At 43.4% G+C, this 13,995-nt stretch overlaps 10 protein-coding genes across 13 annotated transcripts; 3 read left to right on the forward strand and 7 right to left on the reverse strand.

The window, feature by feature from the left end:
- LOC6531529 lies at positions 1-760 on the forward strand. Its single transcript, XM_002092292.4, has 3 exons — positions 1-59; positions 127-320; positions 384-760. The coding sequence occupies exons 1-3, from the start codon at positions 13-15 to the stop codon at positions 491-493; spliced, it is 351 nt and encodes a 116-aa protein (XP_002092328.1). The 5' UTR covers positions 1-12; the 3' UTR covers positions 494-760.
- Positions 727-2,280, reverse strand: LOC6531530 (serine protease grass). The gene is made up of 6 exons (XM_002092293.3): positions 2,148-2,280; positions 1,939-2,096; positions 1,669-1,882; positions 1,575-1,614; positions 1,285-1,478; positions 727-1,229 (listed from the first exon to the last, which is right to left on the reverse strand). Exons 1-6 carry the CDS (start codon positions 2,242-2,244, stop codon positions 817-819), a joined length of 1,116 nt encoding a protein of 371 aa, XP_002092329.1. The 5' UTR covers positions 2,245-2,280; the 3' UTR covers positions 727-816.
- Positions 2,281-2,709: 429 nt separating this feature from the next.
- LOC6531531 lies at positions 2,710-3,085 on the forward strand. Its single transcript, XM_002092294.4, has 2 exons — positions 2,710-2,929; positions 2,996-3,085. Exons 1-2 carry the CDS (start codon positions 2,754-2,756, stop codon positions 3,024-3,026), a joined length of 207 nt encoding a protein of 68 aa, XP_002092330.3. The 5' UTR covers positions 2,710-2,753; the 3' UTR covers positions 3,027-3,085.
- A 4-nt stretch (positions 3,086-3,089) lies between these two features.
- LOC26535432 lies at positions 3,090-3,903 on the forward strand. The gene has a single exon (XM_015195905.3). The coding sequence runs from the start codon at positions 3,477-3,479 to the stop codon at positions 3,612-3,614; it is 138 nt and encodes a 45-aa protein (XP_015051391.1). The 5' UTR covers positions 3,090-3,476; the 3' UTR covers positions 3,615-3,903.
- A 787-nt stretch (positions 3,904-4,690) lies between these two features.
- LOC6531532 (melanization protease 1) lies at positions 4,691-6,050 on the reverse strand. The gene is made up of 4 exons (XM_002092295.4): positions 5,812-6,050; positions 5,703-5,748; positions 5,411-5,589; positions 4,691-5,348 (listed from the first exon to the last, which is right to left on the reverse strand). The coding sequence occupies exons 1-4, from the start codon at positions 6,029-6,031 to the stop codon at positions 4,858-4,860; spliced, it is 936 nt and encodes a 311-aa protein (XP_002092331.2). The 5' UTR covers positions 6,032-6,050; the 3' UTR covers positions 4,691-4,857.
- A 112-nt stretch (positions 6,051-6,162) lies between these two features.
- Positions 6,163-7,578, reverse strand: LOC6531533 (serine protease grass). The gene is made up of 4 exons (XM_002092296.3): positions 7,319-7,578; positions 7,157-7,202; positions 6,886-7,067; positions 6,163-6,823 (listed from the first exon to the last, which is right to left on the reverse strand). Exons 1-4 carry the CDS (start codon positions 7,563-7,565, stop codon positions 6,411-6,413), a joined length of 888 nt encoding a protein of 295 aa, XP_002092332.2. The 5' UTR covers positions 7,566-7,578; the 3' UTR covers positions 6,163-6,410.
- Positions 7,579-7,769: 191 nt separating this feature from the next.
- LOC6531534 (trypsin-2) lies at positions 7,770-8,911 on the reverse strand. Of its 3 annotated transcripts, none has more exons than XM_039372960.1 (4): positions 8,693-8,911; positions 8,560-8,602; positions 8,337-8,461; positions 7,770-8,272 (listed from the first exon to the last, which is right to left on the reverse strand). In XM_039372960.1, exons 1-4 carry the CDS (start codon positions 8,880-8,882, stop codon positions 7,830-7,832), a joined length of 801 nt encoding a protein of 266 aa, XP_039228894.1. In that variant the 5' UTR covers positions 8,883-8,911; the 3' UTR covers positions 7,770-7,829. The 3 variants fall into 3 exon arrangements, with proteins under 3 accessions (XP_039228894.1, XP_002092333.1, XP_039228895.1); XM_002092297.4 differs by having other exon boundaries at positions 8,337-8,488; positions 8,693-8,910; XM_039372961.1 differs by lacking the exons at positions 8,560-8,602; positions 8,693-8,911 and having other exon boundaries at positions 8,335-8,418.
- Positions 8,912-9,162: 251 nt separating this feature from the next.
- On the reverse strand, positions 9,163-10,831 carry LOC6531535 (serine protease grass). The gene is made up of 4 exons (XM_002092298.4): positions 10,598-10,831; positions 10,490-10,529; positions 10,250-10,428; positions 9,163-9,635 (listed from the first exon to the last, which is right to left on the reverse strand). Exons 1-4 carry the CDS (start codon positions 10,821-10,823, stop codon positions 9,238-9,240), a joined length of 843 nt encoding a protein of 280 aa, XP_002092334.1. The 5' UTR covers positions 10,824-10,831; the 3' UTR covers positions 9,163-9,237.
- A 195-nt stretch (positions 10,832-11,026) lies between these two features.
- Positions 11,027-12,361, reverse strand: LOC6531536 (serine protease grass). 2 transcript variants are annotated; one of them, XM_002092299.4, is made up of 4 exons: positions 11,889-12,361; positions 11,795-11,834; positions 11,553-11,731; positions 11,033-11,483 (listed from the first exon to the last, which is right to left on the reverse strand). In XM_002092299.4, exons 1-4 carry the CDS (start codon positions 12,118-12,120, stop codon positions 11,086-11,088), a joined length of 849 nt encoding a protein of 282 aa, XP_002092335.1. In that variant the 5' UTR covers positions 12,121-12,361; the 3' UTR covers positions 11,033-11,085. The 2 variants fall into 2 exon arrangements, with proteins under 2 accessions (XP_015051392.1, XP_002092335.1); XM_015195906.3 differs by having other exon boundaries at positions 11,027-11,731.
- Positions 12,362-12,476: 115 nt separating this feature from the next.
- LOC6531537 (serine protease grass) lies at positions 12,477-13,791 on the reverse strand. The gene is made up of 4 exons (XM_002092300.3): positions 13,551-13,791; positions 13,449-13,494; positions 13,150-13,328; positions 12,477-13,084 (listed from the first exon to the last, which is right to left on the reverse strand). Exons 1-4 carry the CDS (start codon positions 13,756-13,758, stop codon positions 12,627-12,629), a joined length of 891 nt encoding a protein of 296 aa, XP_002092336.1. The 5' UTR covers positions 13,759-13,791; the 3' UTR covers positions 12,477-12,626.
- Between the last annotated feature and the right edge of the window lie 204 nt (positions 13,792-13,995).

Genomic DNA, 13,995 nt, shown 5'->3' on the forward strand with positions numbered 1-13,995 from the left:
TTCAGGAGCGCCATGGAGTGCAGAGCTGTTCCCATTCTCCCCACCTACTCACAAGCCTGGTTCGTAGTGCTGCACAGTGTCGCCAAAGTAAACGCAATTTAATTGTTAGATATTATCATTCTACAGTGGTACTTCTATGCCCCGGAAACCCTCACTCTGCCGCACTCTCTTCGACTACGGACCTCTGAATGACCCAGTGATCATACTCATCACGCTAGCCGTCGTAGTTGGATCCTTTTGCCTGCTCAGCGGTTTCATACTGCTCTGTGTTGTGTCGAAAGCCTGGCAGGATGAGACATCCGAGGCCATTCTTCTGATGGGTGAGTACCTTAAATAATAGTAACTTTAATGGATAGTTGCCATGCTGAACTTTCGCTTTCCAGCGATTGGCTTCTTCATCACGGCTTTGTCCTGCGTATCGTGGAAATTGACACGAGCTCAGCGAATTTCCCAACTGGTGGATGCCCTCGGCGTAGATACCCAAACACTTTAGCTTGGAAGTATCTACAGTGTAACATTTAAAAAATACGAAGGTGCCATTAATTCCAATATACTTGATAAGGCCAAAAAAAGGACTACTGCGGAGTAACATTGATCTTCAGTTGTTTTTCCTATTGGCTTATGTTAAAGTATATATACCGGCATTATCTTATCAATGTGGCCTATTTAATAATCTCCCTTGCGTTATAAATAACTTGAGAGTGGACATGACAAGAAATTAACCAATTCGTAGTAAGGAAATAAAAGTGATATTTTATTATATTATTGCATCGAAATGAAATGTGCAGTACTGTAGGCAAAGTTGTCTTAGCCCAGTTAGGACTTTATATTCTGGGTTATCCATGGAACAAACCTAGTAACGTCCGTGTAAATGGCTGAAGATCCCTGGCCGCAGTACATGGGTCCCTTGCTAACGATGCCTGTCTGGACGAATCGCTGTTGCCCAAGGTAAAGATACGGATACAATAGCGGTCCGCCGGAATCGCCCTGGCAGCTGTCCCGTTGGAAGGCACTGACACACAGTTGATTGGCGATCAGTATTGTAGTGTTCCGACCCACGGAGCATTGGTCGAGACTCAGCCGGGTCACGTCGCCCTCCCTGGGCACATCGGATAGCACACTCTGCTCGTCGATACCCCAGCCGGTGACCTTTTGGTTTGGTCTACGTTTGTCCCAGATGCTCTGCCTAACCTCCTCGTACAGCGGCAAGCATATGGGTTTGACGAACTCTGCAGATCGGAAGTTATTATATCAGGGTTTAGATGGGGGGAGTAAGGAACTCACGGCTGAACTCTATCGATCTTGCCAGGCGGAGAAGCGCTATGTCATAGTGAAGCGTTTTAGCGTGGTATCCCTCGTGGACAACGGATTCTTGGATAGGCACATCCTGGTAAGGAGGCAGGCAGATTTCTCTTGTGGCATAGGTCTTGCAATCTCGCTCCGTGGAGATTCTGTGCTCTCCAACTCGAACTGAAAACCTGTGGAATGAGTTAATATAAATGATTCTTTACCGTTTTACTATAAATTTAACTTTTTGCCATTATCTTTTCACACTCCAGTTTAGTAATACTTACAATGATTCCATCACGCAGTGGGCGGCTGTCAGGACGTAGCCTGTTCAATCATAAAATTAACAAATACTTAATTTTTGGTGTTCTAAAAACGTACGTGGTGTAATCAACGTGCCACCGCACGCAAAGGATATCCGCTTATTAGAGTCAGATATATTGAATTGGAGCAGAGCCATCCAAGGTCGGGATCCCATTTGGATCTCATTTCCTCCGGTGACCTTCTGATCCCCGAATTCGCCACACGAACTCTCACTGGCCTTCAGCAACTCCAAGCCCGACTCATTGATGGATTCCTCACAGCAGACGATTCTCTGTGGAAAACTGTAATCTCCTTTACTGTATCTAATTTTGTTGAATCAGCACTCACTCTGGAATTTGCCGAGCAAAGGGCATTCCTCTTTATTTCCAAGTCCTTGGCGGTGAGCTGGTCCTTTGGCTTCGAAACTATTGCCGCGATGTACTGACAATTTTTGTAGTTTACGCATTTGCCTGGCTTCTGATCGTAGGTAGTGCAGTACGCAGGATCTTGGGGAGGGAAAGGTTACTAAAGGTCACCCTCCATACGCTTGCACTTACAGGGCTTCTCCGTTTGGTTTCCCAACGCATCTGCTTGCCCGGATTGCTGTCCCAGTTGAAGGCATAATGCCAGGAGCAGCAATTGCAGAAGCGTCATTGCGCCACCAAGCTTATAAGTGAACTGAATACAGAAGACAGTTCAGCTTTTGAGGCATCGCTGTGGGTTATCTGGTTGCAGGCCAAATAGCGAGATTACATTTTACAGAGAAACAAATAATAAATAAATATTTTTAAATATTAATTAAAAATTAATGGAGCTGGTAATACACTCGTTTCTATTACAATTCGCGGGCATTAATCTTAAAATACAAGTACCAGTATCTCAAAGCTACCTATTTAAAATATTTATGAATACATTTTTTGCAATGAAAGAAAATAAGATTTGCACATCAGCCATGTTACCTAGCATGTTGTGGTTCTCAGTTAAATCCAAGTAATTCAAACTGCGAATCGTCTGTAACCAGAACTCTATTCTCACTCCATTCTGCTCACAAAGACATGACCTACCCCTCGGCATCTGGAGGCGCGAAGAAAATGCAGCTGCCTCCGTTTACCTGAGATCATCTTTTCCTTGATCCTCAGTCCGAAACGAGAACTCATCGAGAGATGCCGCACTTGCAGAACATCGAGCGGGATTTTCCCCTTAACTGGACCTTGAATCCCATTCGGATCTCGAGTAGTCTCGCCGTAAATACTCTTTCCTTATATCGAAAGATCTCGCACAACATGTGGCGCTGTTGCACCCAATTCTGCCACAGTCCCAAGTTCCAGCGATATGTTAGGTGAGTTGGATACAATGATATATGTGCATATAGAACAAGGGTCTTTACCTAAATCAATTCTTCCAGATTCCTCGAGTCCAGTCTCTGCCAGTTCTAAAGAGCAATGATCTAAGAAAATGCGCCAACGCCACGTCTTTCAATTGATTGCTTCTGATTTGCAATCTTGGCACGTTGACGATGCCAAAATGTGTTAGTTGAATTCATTATAGCGAAACGCACAGAGGCAGTCAACGATCTCGTTCTGAGAGGAGTATTCGCTTTGTTCCGACTGCAGAGTGCAGAAAAAATAACATTCTGTGGCCATGTGAAGTGATCATAACGCACTTGGGATTGGGGCATTTCCAAATCGGCGGATGGGAAACTACCCTTACCGCAGATATTCCACATTACAGCCGCCAACTGGGGGAAAACACATCACTTGGAGCTGCAATAAATTCAGCTTGCTATCACGCCGAGCGTTCAGTATCGTTCCAAAGCCAGACGCGCAAAGATTGCTAATTTCTACGCCCCAATCCAGTACCAGTAACCAGTCGACGAGCATCGGAACATGGAGCACATTCAATTTGTTGGCAAAGCCCTCAGAGCCGTGATCGTCGGCACTCTGCTGCTCCTGATGACCGCCATTTACCGGGAGGACAACATCTCCGGCTCCCACTACATCCACCCAAGACACGCCATGCAGTAGCTCCGCCGTGCTCCATCTCTCTGGAGATCGATATACCCTAGTCCAATCAATCAAATCGCTCAAAAAGACGCCAGCGTAACCGGTTATATGCCGGTTCAACGATGTATAGCCATATCAACTAACGTTAAGTTTTAAAACATTATTTATGTTCAATTCATCCCCTTGAAAAATAGGCTAACTTATCTAACTAACATACGTGCTATTATGTTAACACCTATAAAGACTATATATTATTAGTTATAGAATATTAAATGCAATTTATTAAATGAGCACACATTAAGAGTATCAATTGAATTGTTTATTTTTAACATTTCGCTTATCTTGAGCTCGAGATCGGAAGGGCAGGGGTCTGAAATATCGATTAGCAAGCTATTTGCACTCTGCGCAAAACGGGTTGCAATTTCATGCGATCCGAACTTGTTTATAAAAAACATTTATAATTGGCACGAGTGGGCCAATTTCCAGCGACTTGCGCACGAATATCTTTCTTAAGCCCTGACATACACTAGAAGCTGACCTGAGCTAATATCAGCAATCACGTTTTTGTTATTAGAACAAGTGTTTTGAGGCAACACATTTTCGTGCAAAATAGCTACAGCTGATATGAAGAACACGACTACGACTTTTTTTCCCGCATTCAAATATTTCAATAAATTTTTTTAAGATGTATAAAAAAAATCAACAGGTTTCAATTATAGTACATTTACAACAACACATTTCAATCATTTTTCAATCTGAGCACCATGTAAGTATCATGGTAATTTTACATTACCTGCGCTTAGCCGGGTTTTCAACCAACAATGTAGAATCGAATATTTTCTACATTAAATGTCACAAAACTTTCAGAGTTTAAATGGATTCAGTATTTTCCTCTTTCTTAAGCTGGAGATTCTTAAACTGGAGATAAATGCTTATGATTCAACCCTAAAAATGGGAATCTTTTCAAATCTTAAATACTCAATAAGATTAGGCGATAAGGATAGCCGAGTCAATAGAGCCAATTCCGTCTGTCTGTCCAGGATTAAGAACACCGATTCAAGTAATGCTGATGAATGGGTATCTTACAGAAGAGTTTGTTTAGCTTTGAACCTTTTAATTAATCATATAGTATAAAAGTACATACATATATAAGTGAAGTAATAAATTGTAATATATCAGTCATATTACAACACCATCATCATTACATGTCTACTGTCTGAATAAAATAGAGCTACCAATAAAAAGCCTTACAATTGATATGACATTATATCGGGTTATAAAACTCTGCAGTTTCATCGAACCCTTCTGTCATATGAGGGTCCATATCTGCTGAGGGTCCATGTTGCCGAACCACCCGTTTGATCCAGCTAGCATAGCTTAAGAGATCCGTGAGTATGCCGGAGTCCTCACACTTCCCCTTCGCCCAGCTGGCGATGCCCAGCTGCACCATGCGGTCTAAGCCATTGTGCCACATTTTCCGGGTCTGCGGTGCCCCGGAGTCGCTTCTGCAGAGGTGGCTCATCTTGCTGCCGGCGCACATCTGTCCGTACGTCGTGTTCCTGCCATAGATCTCTAAGCATACATCTGCGTTGTTCGGTTTTTGGGGGTGGTGGCGTTCGATGTCGATGGTCTGGAGAACTTTGCTCGTTGCATTTGGGGCGGTCTCTCGCCAAATGGTGGCAGTAAACCAGGTGAACTTCTCAATCAGTGGCTCCCATCGGTTGCTTACGAAAATGCAAATGGGACGTATTTGACCTGCATAGTGAGGATGCATTGATATTAAGAAAATGTTGTACACTTTTTCTAACTTGACTCACGTGAGTACTTCACCCTTCTGCCCAGTCGCAGCATCCCTATGTCGTTGGTTTGGTTATCCGCATTGTAAGACTTATGCCTGAAGCCCATGTCCACATCGTACTCCTGGTGGGCTTCCTGGCACCTGTGGTTGACGCAGTCCAGCTTGGTTCCCGTATTGTAGTCTCCCAGGCGAACGGTTCTTTGGGAAAATGATTTCATTAGATTCGCGCTTGGTATAATCGCAAGATTTCAATTGAATTGAAATTCCAATTGAAGTTTTTAGTGCGAAATATATTTTAAGTGAGTAATTACATTTGCAAGTCGTCCGGAACACAGTGAGCTGCCGTTAGAACGAACCCTGAAACAGAATCGAATAATATATGTATGCATGACAAGCAGTTCATTTGCTACATTTGCTTACAGTGATTAACTAGAGTGCCAGAGCAATGGTATCCCTTGGGAGTTTCCAAGTAGGCCATCCACGGATGCTCCATCAGCTTTGCATCTACACTTCGGTGGCTTATCCTATGAGCGACACCGCAATCCTCTTCCAGGAGCAATCGAAATCCTTGGACCCGAAGCCAGAGGCAGCCGAGCACTGCCATTCCAATGATGTAGCTGCTCATTGTGCGGAGGGTCATTCTCAAATACTGATTATGTGTGGAGCTACTGCAGATTTATTTGCTTCTGAGTATGGGGCTCTTATCGCGGATGCTATTCGGGGAATTACCATGAGCACATGAAAAGCAAAAGTAAACATTCAAGCTTTTGATATTAAAGTTCTCATTTGATTTTTATTGACCTTAGAATCTTACTTTATTCAAGTCAATTTTACCGCATATTGAATTAACAAGAGAATTTTTAAAACCATAAGGTTTAATCGTATCTAGGATTCTTTTTTTGTGATCTAATATACGATATACCCATTAGAAGGGTATACTAGATTCGTTGATTATTTTTTATGTATTTCAATAATAATAATAATAAAAATCCAATCTGTGATTTATTTACGGATTTCATTCACCGACCATACCACTCCACTACTTTCCTGATCCATTTGCCATATCGAGTTACGTCCGTGAGAATGCTGACTTTGCTGCAATTCTCATACGTGTAGCTGGCGATGCCGAGCTGGACGAAACGCTCGATGCCGTACATCGTGGCATTTCGACCTTGGGGCCCACCAGAGTCTCCATTACACAGGTTGCCGTCATCGTTCCCCACACAGATCTGTTCGGGAGTCAAGTGCTGTCCAAAGGCTTTGACACAATCAGCTTTTGGTCGGCGGTTGATGTCCAGTTCGTGGAGAACGCGGGACGCGAATTTCGCATCCCCAGATGTGCGTCCCCAGCCGGTGGCCTTAAACCAGGTTGCTTCATCCACGTACGGCTGTATATCACTATCGACGATAATGCAGATGGGTTGGATGTGAGCTGCAAGTGAAAGACACATCACGATAATTAAACGTTTCCATTTTAATATCCGCACAACCCACGCGTGTACTCAACCTTCCTGTCGAGCCGCAGCATTCCGATGTCATTGGTGTAGTCCTTGTCATTGTATAACCGGTGCCTGAAGAGCATGTCCACCTTGTACTCCTGCACGGGATCCAAGCACCTATTGTTGTTGTCGCAGTCTATATCGGTGTCTCTGTGGTATTCGCCCAAGCGAGCAATTCTAAAATAAATACGTTTATTGAGCGCAATTTGAAATCATTTTCTCGTTTTTCACTACCAAAATAGTGCTTTTGGCACGCATCCACTTACACTGGCGCTCCGTCAAAAATGCAATGACCCGCCGTCAAGACAAACCCTGTAAAGAAACCCACATTAAAAACCTTAATACAATGGAATAACTTTAAATTATATAATATATATACGAGTATATATATAAATAATTATTAGGAACGATATTTTGAGTAAACGAACAGTTATTTATAAGCGATCCGGCGCAAAAAAAAATTTTGCGCATGTGCAAGAGGGCCATCCACGGATATTTTCCAAATTCCGCGGGTTTGCCATTTGCGATTTTCAGGTTTATTTGAGGCACCACTCCGCACCACTCCTCCAAGAGTAGTGGAGAAGATCCTTGGACTTGCAGGAACAAACATGCGAATACAGCTAAACCAGCAATAGCACTCCTCAATTTGCAACTCATCATTTCGCGACAAGGCATACTCACATACTGAAATCACCAAGACCAGGCCGCAGTTTTTGGAACATTCAACCTTATCGCTAGTATTGTTTTCCGCTAAATGTTTCATTTCTTAAAAATTTTTGAAAAACCCATTTTGTTTTAAAGAAATCGTCTCGTTCAAACAAATCCCTGCTTAAATGAAACTTTGTGGTATAAATTGTAATATTAAGAAAATCCCACAACTTTTAGAAATATATTTTCATTTATTATTTTTATCTGTGACGTCAATAAAGTTTCGCGAAATTAGAAGCTTATCTTAACATTATCGCCTACAACGTAGCTCTGTTTAGGCTTATAGACGTACGCATTATTGAACAGTGACACCACATCCTGGATCCACCAGTAGAAGCTCATCACGTCGGTGTAGCCCCGCGCCTCCTGGCAATCCATATCGCTCTCAGTAGCAATGCCGAACTGCACGTATCTATTTTTGTGCATATACCTAAAGTTCTGCATCAGTGGCGAGCCCATGAGACCGTCACAGAACTCCAAATCGCCCGAGTGGCCAGCACAAAACTGGGTGTACAAGTCTAAGTTAGTGCACCCCCCCTGCTTACGCTGGATGGTAATGAGTCCGAACTCCTTGGTGAGGTACTCATCCCTGTCTAGTGTCCAGGCATTTCCGATCAATCCTGCCGGTGGCTGCTGCTGCGGGTCAATGATAATGCAAATCGGCATAATGTATGCTGTGAGAAATAAAAATCTTGGTGTAAAGAAAGAATTGAATGCTCTAACTAAGCAAACACACACGTTTAAGCTGCACGCTTTTGGTCAGTTTCAGCAGACCGATGTTATTGGCTAGCGATTCATTATTGAAAAGTCGATATCTCAGAGACATTTGAACCAAGTGATCCTCCGCGTCCTCAGTGGCATTTCTGCAATATTCCCCCAAGCGAACGTGGCTGTGAGTACACGAATTAGTTTTAACTTCTATTTGAGTTTGGTTTTACTTCTAGAATGGGAAATTACTTACACCTCGTTTTCTCTAATACAGCTCGCTGCAGTCAGTATGAATGCTAGAAACAAATGTATTGATATTTAAATATTTTGGAGTTTAGTTCCCGTGCAATAGTCCTTAGTGTATAGTATATATATATTATATATACCATCAGTTATCAATGTTCCGGCGCAAAAGATGCTTCCATTCTCGTGCAGTAGTGCTGTCCACGGACCCACAGATGCGGAATTTTCTGTGCGCTGTTGACCACAGTTCTTGTAAAGATAATGCGCCGATCCCGACTTGGAACATAAAACAAGCAGACTGGCGAGCAACGCGATTGCTAATGTGGTGTTCATTGCGATCGAATCGGCAAGTTTATACTGAACTTCCAAGAAATCTTTTCCCATAGAGCGCCGATTTAAGCCACTCTCCGAAGAGTAACTTTAGGGCTTATCAGCAACGCGAAGCGGCGGCATATGAGGTCGATTACGGGATTCACTGGAAAGCACAACATAATATTACTGAGAAATAGCATGGTAGAACTCTGCGACGCTGTGAGCTCACTGAATTTCATTAAATATGTGTAGAAAATTACACATATAAATAAATATAAAATATTAAATCACAGACAAGGAGTTGCTTGAATACACGTTCTTTATTCTTTAGTTCGGTAATAGAAAAGTATTGCAAGCTAAGAACAGAATTCAGCATTTAGTTGGCATTAAGCTGCAATGCCCTTCGAATCCAATTAAAGTAATTTGGCACATATGTATAGATTCCCAAGCCTTCACAACTCTTTAAGCCAGCGCTCACGATGCCCACTTGCAGGACTCGTTTAACTCCGTCGAGATCGACCTTGGTCACCATTGGTCCACCGGAGTCGCCTTCGCAGGTATCCCGATCATCATGACCGGCGCAAAACTGGTTCCCAGTTACATACGCATCCAAGCTCCTGATGCAGTAATTGGCATCGTATACCCTAAGTTCCGTGGTCTGCAGCAAATGGGGGAACTCATGTCTCTTGACCCTTCCCCAGCCGTAGGCCTGATATCTATCCACATTGGGCGCGACAGCGGGACTAATGGGTATGCAAATGGGCTGAATATGAGCTGGGTGATAGAATCATGTTAGAACAATAGAGACCGCTGCAGTTAAGTTCTTCAACTTTGAAATACCCGCTACTCAGAGAGATTTTTTAAAACGTTGTCCTATTGGAGTGGCCGAAATGTTTATGGCATATCGATAGAGACTGTCAAGACAAGATAAAAGGTGAAAAATTCAAATGTTTTGTAAAAGTGTGGGCGTGGCACAGTTTTAAAAAAACTTCGACACGAGAATCTGCATGCTCAGTTCTCCACGTTCTTACGGACAGGCAGACGAACGGACAGGAGAACGGACAGAGGAACGGACAGACGAACGGACAGACGAACGGACAGACGAACGGACAGACGAACGGACAGACGAACGGACAGACGAACGGACAGACGAACGGACAGAGGAACGGACAGACGAACGGACAGACGAACGGACAGACGAACGGACAGACGAACGGACAGACGAACGGACAGACGAACGGACAGACGAACGGACAGACGAACGGACAGACGAACGGACAGACGGGTGGACAGAAAAGCTTCCTCCTTCCTCTTACATTGTTTTCAACGAATGTAAGATACTCTTCTACCCTACGAGTAACGGGTATAATTATTCAGGAACAACTTACTATTGAATTGAATACTCCTGTCAAGTTTCAGCAGAGCTATGTCGTTGACCAAGGTTTGACGACTATATAATCGATGGCTTATTGCTTTCACAATGCCATACTCCTCAGAACGGGGAGAGCATACCGATCCCTGGCAGTCGGGATCAGTAATTGTATTGTGTTCCCCCAGTCGCACCCTCCTAAATCGCGAAATCAAAAGCTTGAGAAAATATAATCATGAAAAACGAAACGGAAACCTACAGATAGGGCTGAATGCAGTGGGCGGCAGTGAGTATGAATCCTAAAATTAAATAATTAGATTAAATTATAAATATAGATATAGATATATATAGATTATAAATAACTAACTTGAGTTTATGATGGATCCTCCGCAATGGGTTACTGACTGGTTGGTAATCAAATAGGCCATAAACGGGGCGGATTTAAGCACAGCTTCTTTTCCGTTCACGACCCTCGTCCCCGTAGGAGACTCATAGGTAACCCCGCACAGCGGATTCAGGAACTGGGCGACCACCATCCGCCGCTGGAGGATCAGGCAAAAGGCGACGACAAGCCAAGCAGGAGATGTCTTCATTTTGTGTGACTGATTTGCCACGGCTTCGTTACTGAACTGAATGCAACCGACGATGATGGTTAAGTATGCACCATACTGTTCTTATCAGCTCGTTATTGGGAATCCGTCACTATCATTCCAAGAAGTCTACGTTTGTATATGTGTCTTTAAAAGTGAAAGGCCACTGAAACAAAGCTCATGGAATAACACAGGATAATGCAAGAAAACTGACTACTTTTGCTTTATGTATCGTTCACTTTTATACAGTTTTAGAGTAGTTTAATCAATAGCCATTCGCCTGCATGACAGATTGGATCCATCTAATGTAGTTTGGAACATAAGTATACACTCCAGGGCTTTGGCACTTATTCTCGCCGAAGCTCACGATGCCCAGCTGCACTGAACGCCAAACTCCGTCGTACTTCACCTTGGTCACCAAAGGTCCGCCGGAGTCGCCGGAGCAGGTGTCCGATCCCTGAAAGCCGACGCACAGCTGATTATCCGTCATGGGCACATGCAGCGCCGATCTGCAGTAGTTGTTGTCGTAGCGGGTGAGAAACGTGGTCTGGAGCACATTGGCGGAGCGATTGTTTTCGGTTTGGCCCCATCCGAAGGCCTGGAACTCTTGCACATTGGGCGCTGCAGCCGGATTAAGAAGCAGGCAGATCGGTTGTATGTGGACTGAGAAGCAAGATGATTCTATTTTCATATCGCTATCTAAGCGAACTGTGATAATTAATCCATACAGACCATTGAATCGAATGATCCTGCTCAGCTTGAGCAGAGCAATATCATTAACCAGGTGGCGACCGAAGTTCTTGGACTTGGTTGCCAAATCGATGTAGAATTCTTCGACAGATGGGGAGCAAGACACGCCGGCCTGACAGTCGGGGTTTCTGGTAATATCATGCTCCCCCAGTCGCACCTTTCTGGATCGGATTAACCAAAGTATTATTAACCCGATGGTCTCAGTACAAGTGGGGCATACTTACAGATAGGGTCTCATACAGTGAGCAGCCGTTAGAATGTACCCTGCAAATGAATGAGTCATAACTAAGGTCATAAGAACAGCTTCAAAATACGAACTATTGGAGATGATCGTTCCGCCACAGTGGAGCTGCGAGCCGTTGTACAAATAGGCCATGAATGGAGCCGATTTTAATAGAGCTTCCTTGCCGCGAACTATTCTAGTAGCCACATGGGACTCATAGGATACTCCGCAATTCGGGATCATGAAGTTGGCGACCACTTCATTCTGGAGACTCAGGCAGACGCAGATGCAAATGTAAATGGAAATCGATGCGAGAAAACTGCTCATTTTGCGAGACGGTAACTTGGTTACTGAACCCCTTGCAGCTGGCGTTAATCATTAAATGGGAATAAAGCTGCCTTTATCAGTTGCAATTCCTGGTAATTAACTATGCCGATCAATCCACAGCAAAAAAAATGTTTTCAGTCAAGCTGTTTTCATTTGACTTTCACAAGGAATATAGCACAAATTTTAGGATGGAATTTTGGGTACATTGAAATTAATAATTTTATACAATATGTCTTCAATTACTGTTTCTTTAACTAACTACGATTTTTCTCACTGTTTTTTTTTTTGTTTTCTGTTTTTCAAACGAATCTTATATAAAATTGATTAAATGCAATGCACATTGAAATACACGTTAATCCTTGTTTCAAAAGAAAGTATAATAACTGTACCAATGTGCACATGTAAATATATATGTAATATTCGATCTCGATCTTTTGATAAATTGTAGAAAAAAAAAGAAAGCAAAAACCTTCCTAAAAATCACAATTAAGCTAGGTTACAATGTATTAGTAATTAACATTGATATTAGGTGAAATGTTAGGCATAAATGGTGCCGGCACATGGCTTTTCTGCCGCACTACGGTGGCGATCCAAGTGGTGTAGCTGTACACATCGGTGTAGACCCCGATTCCGGAGCAATCCCTGCTGCCGTAGCTGATCACGCCGAATTGTACGGCACGCAACATGTCCATGTGCCGCACGTTCTGGATGAGCGGACCGCCGGAGTCGCCGTGGCACGTATCGCTCCAAAGGCTTCCGGCGCAAAACTGGTTCTGCTGCACCGGCCTGCCGAGGGCTCGCTTGCATTGGATGGGATCATAGCGCTGGAGATGTATAGTCTGCAGGGCACCTCCAGTCCTGTTGGTATTAGTGTAGCCCCAGCCGGTGGCAATAAACCACTGAACACTATCGAATTTTTCCCTCATCGTGGTATCCAAAATGATGCAGATGGGCTTGATGTGAACTGCAAAACTATGTATACTAAGTATTTTGCCCCAATGGGAACGACGGTCTCAACTCAATTCACACCTTTAAAAGTCACATAAACAGCCAAGCGAAGCAGCGCGATGTCGTTCAAGTTTCTGTGCTCGGAATACTTGCCATGCCGGATGGCCATGTCCACGTCGAACTCCTCAGCACGTGGGTTGCAGACCCAATTGTCGCAATCCTCGGTCGTCGAATCATCGTACTCCCCGAGTCGCACCTTTCTGTTATAACGAAATGGATGAGTAACCAACTTAAATGCCATGTAAAGCGCCATGTACGTACATAAGTACACATATTTAACTAATAATACATATTAATATTATAAATTTATTGCTACTTACACCGCAATTCCCTCCAGAACACAATGCGCCGCTGTCAGGACAAAACCTGTTGATAGAATCTGTGGTCATCGCCCGAGTACTCGATAATTCGCACATACTTACGCTCGGTAATGAGAGCTCCTCCGCAGATCAATGTGACTGAGGAATGGATGTAGGCCATCCAGGGATTTGCATATATATCCGCATCAGTGCCCCCGGTTATTCTGAAAATGGGCGAAACGCCGCACCTGGGTTCCAAGAATTCCCCATTGCCCGGAGAGCAGAGGACTCCAATGGCAAGAGCTGTGATCGCCACAAAAGCGCCCATCATCTGTACGATCGGTCAGCCAACTGCCGGAGCTTCACCTCGGTCATTCTTATAAAAAACATATAATCATATAATAGGCCTTATCGCAACAGTACATAATATTTGAAATTTATTGTGCAAACACAATATCTGAATACTCTAGCAGTGTAAATAATTGATTAAAATTGTATTTATATTGCAATTAAAATAATATGTAATAGAATATATTGTTATATTGCAATAAATTTTGGCATTTACATA

Source organism: Drosophila yakuba, chromosome 2R (assembly GCF_016746365.2).
Source record: "Drosophila yakuba strain Tai18E2 chromosome 2R, Prin_Dyak_Tai18E2_2.1, whole genome shotgun sequence".
Lineage (NCBI taxonomy): Eukaryota > Metazoa > Arthropoda > Insecta > Diptera > Drosophilidae > Drosophila > Drosophila yakuba.

Bases quoted from the DNA above. Each gene is read 5' to 3' on its own strand.
- LOC6531536 (XM_015195906.3), bottom strand. From the start codon at position 12,120: ATGAGCAGTTTTCTCGCATCGATTTCCATTTACATTTGCATCTGCGTC. The intron at 11,835-11,888 runs GTTCGTATTTTG...ATTCATTTGCAG, and splicing joins CGGAACGATCATCTCCAATA to GGTACATTCTAACGGCTGCT. The intron at 11,732-11,794 runs GTAAGTATGCCC...AATCCGATCCAG, and splicing joins CACTGTATGAGACCCTATCT to AAAGGTGCGACTGGGGGAGC.
- LOC6531531 (XM_002092294.4), top strand. From the start codon at position 2,754: ATGCCGCACTTGCAGAACATCGAGCGGGATTTTCCCCTTAACTGGACC. The intron at 2,930-2,995 runs GTGAGTTGGATA...CAATTCTTCCAG, and splicing joins AAGTTCCAGCGATATGTTAG to ATTCCTCGAGTCCAGTCTCT.
- LOC26535432 (XM_015195905.3), top strand. From the start codon at position 3,477: ATGGAGCACATTCAATTTGTTGGCAAAGCCCTCAGAGCCGTGATCGTC.
- LOC6531529 (XM_002092292.4), top strand. From the start codon at position 13: ATGGAGTGCAGAGCTGTTCCCATTCTCCCCACCTACTCACAAGCCTG. The intron at 60-126 runs GTTCGTAGTGCT...ATCATTCTACAG, and splicing joins CCCACCTACTCACAAGCCTG to TGGTACTTCTATGCCCCGGA. The intron at 321-383 runs GTGAGTACCTTA...TTCGCTTTCCAG, and splicing joins CGAGGCCATTCTTCTGATGG to CGATTGGCTTCTTCATCACG.
- LOC6531535 (XM_002092298.4), bottom strand. From the start codon at position 10,823: ATGAAGACATCTCCTGCTTGGCTTGTCGTCGCCTTTTGCCTGATCCTC. The intron at 10,429-10,489 runs GTAGGTTTCCGT...TTCGCGATTTAG, and splicing joins CACTGCATTCAGCCCTATCT to GAGGGTGCGACTGGGGGAAC. The intron at 9,636-10,249 runs GTAAGTTGTTCC...TCTATCACCCAG, and splicing joins CAGGAGTATTCAATTCAATA to CTCATATTCAGCCCATTTGC.
- LOC6531530 (XM_002092293.3), bottom strand. From the start codon at position 2,244: ATGACGCTTCTGCAATTGCTGCTCCTGGCATTATGCCTTCAACTGGGA. The intron at 1,883-1,938 runs GTGAGTGCTGAT...AGTTTTCCACAG, and splicing joins TTTGCTCGGCAAATTCCAGA to AGAATCGTCTGCTGTGAGGA. The intron at 1,479-1,574 runs GTAAGTATTACT...CTCATTCCACAG, and splicing joins CACTGCGTGATGGAATCATT to GTTTTCAGTTCGAGTTGGAG.
- LOC6531537 (XM_002092300.3), bottom strand. From the start codon at position 13,758: ATGATGGGCGCTTTTGTGGCGATCACAGCTCTTGCCATTGGAGTCCTC. The intron at 13,329-13,448 runs GTAAGTAGCAAT...TCGTTATAACAG, and splicing joins GTTCTGGAGGGAATTGCGGT to AAAGGTGCGACTCGGGGAGT. The intron at 13,085-13,149 runs GTGTGAATTGAG...ATAGTTTTGCAG, and splicing joins TGTTTATGTGACTTTTAAAG to TTCACATCAAGCCCATCTGC.
- LOC6531534 (XM_002092297.4), bottom strand. From the start codon at position 8,882: ATGAACACCACATTAGCAATCGCGTTGCTCGCCAGTCTGCTTGTTTTA. The intron at 8,603-8,692 runs GTATATATAATA...ATTTGTTTCTAG, and splicing joins CGGAACATTGATAACTGATG to CATTCATACTGACTGCAGCG. The intron at 8,489-8,559 runs GTAAGTAATTTC...GTGTACTCACAG, and splicing joins TGTATTAGAGAAAACGAGGT to CCACGTTCGCTTGGGGGAAT.
- LOC6531532 (XM_002092295.4), bottom strand. From the start codon at position 6,031: ATGACCCTCCGCACAATGAGCAGCTACATCATTGGAATGGCAGTGCTC. The intron at 5,749-5,811 runs GTAAGCAAATGT...ATTCTGTTTCAG, and splicing joins TGGCACTCTAGTTAATCACT to GGTTCGTTCTAACGGCAGCT. The intron at 5,349-5,410 runs GTGAGTCAAGTT...CTCACTATGCAG, and splicing joins CAGAAGGGTGAAGTACTCAC to GTCAAATACGTCCCATTTGC.
- LOC6531533 (XM_002092296.3), bottom strand. From the start codon at position 7,565: ATGCCTTGTCGCGAAATGATGAGTTGCAAATTGAGGAGTGCTATTGCT. The intron at 7,203-7,318 runs GTTCGTTTACTC...GTTTCTTTACAG, and splicing joins CGGATCGCTTATAAATAACT to GGTTTGTCTTGACGGCGGGT. The intron at 7,068-7,156 runs GTAAGTGGATGC...TATTTATTTTAG, and splicing joins ATTTTTGACGGAGCGCCAGT to AATTGCTCGCTTGGGCGAAT.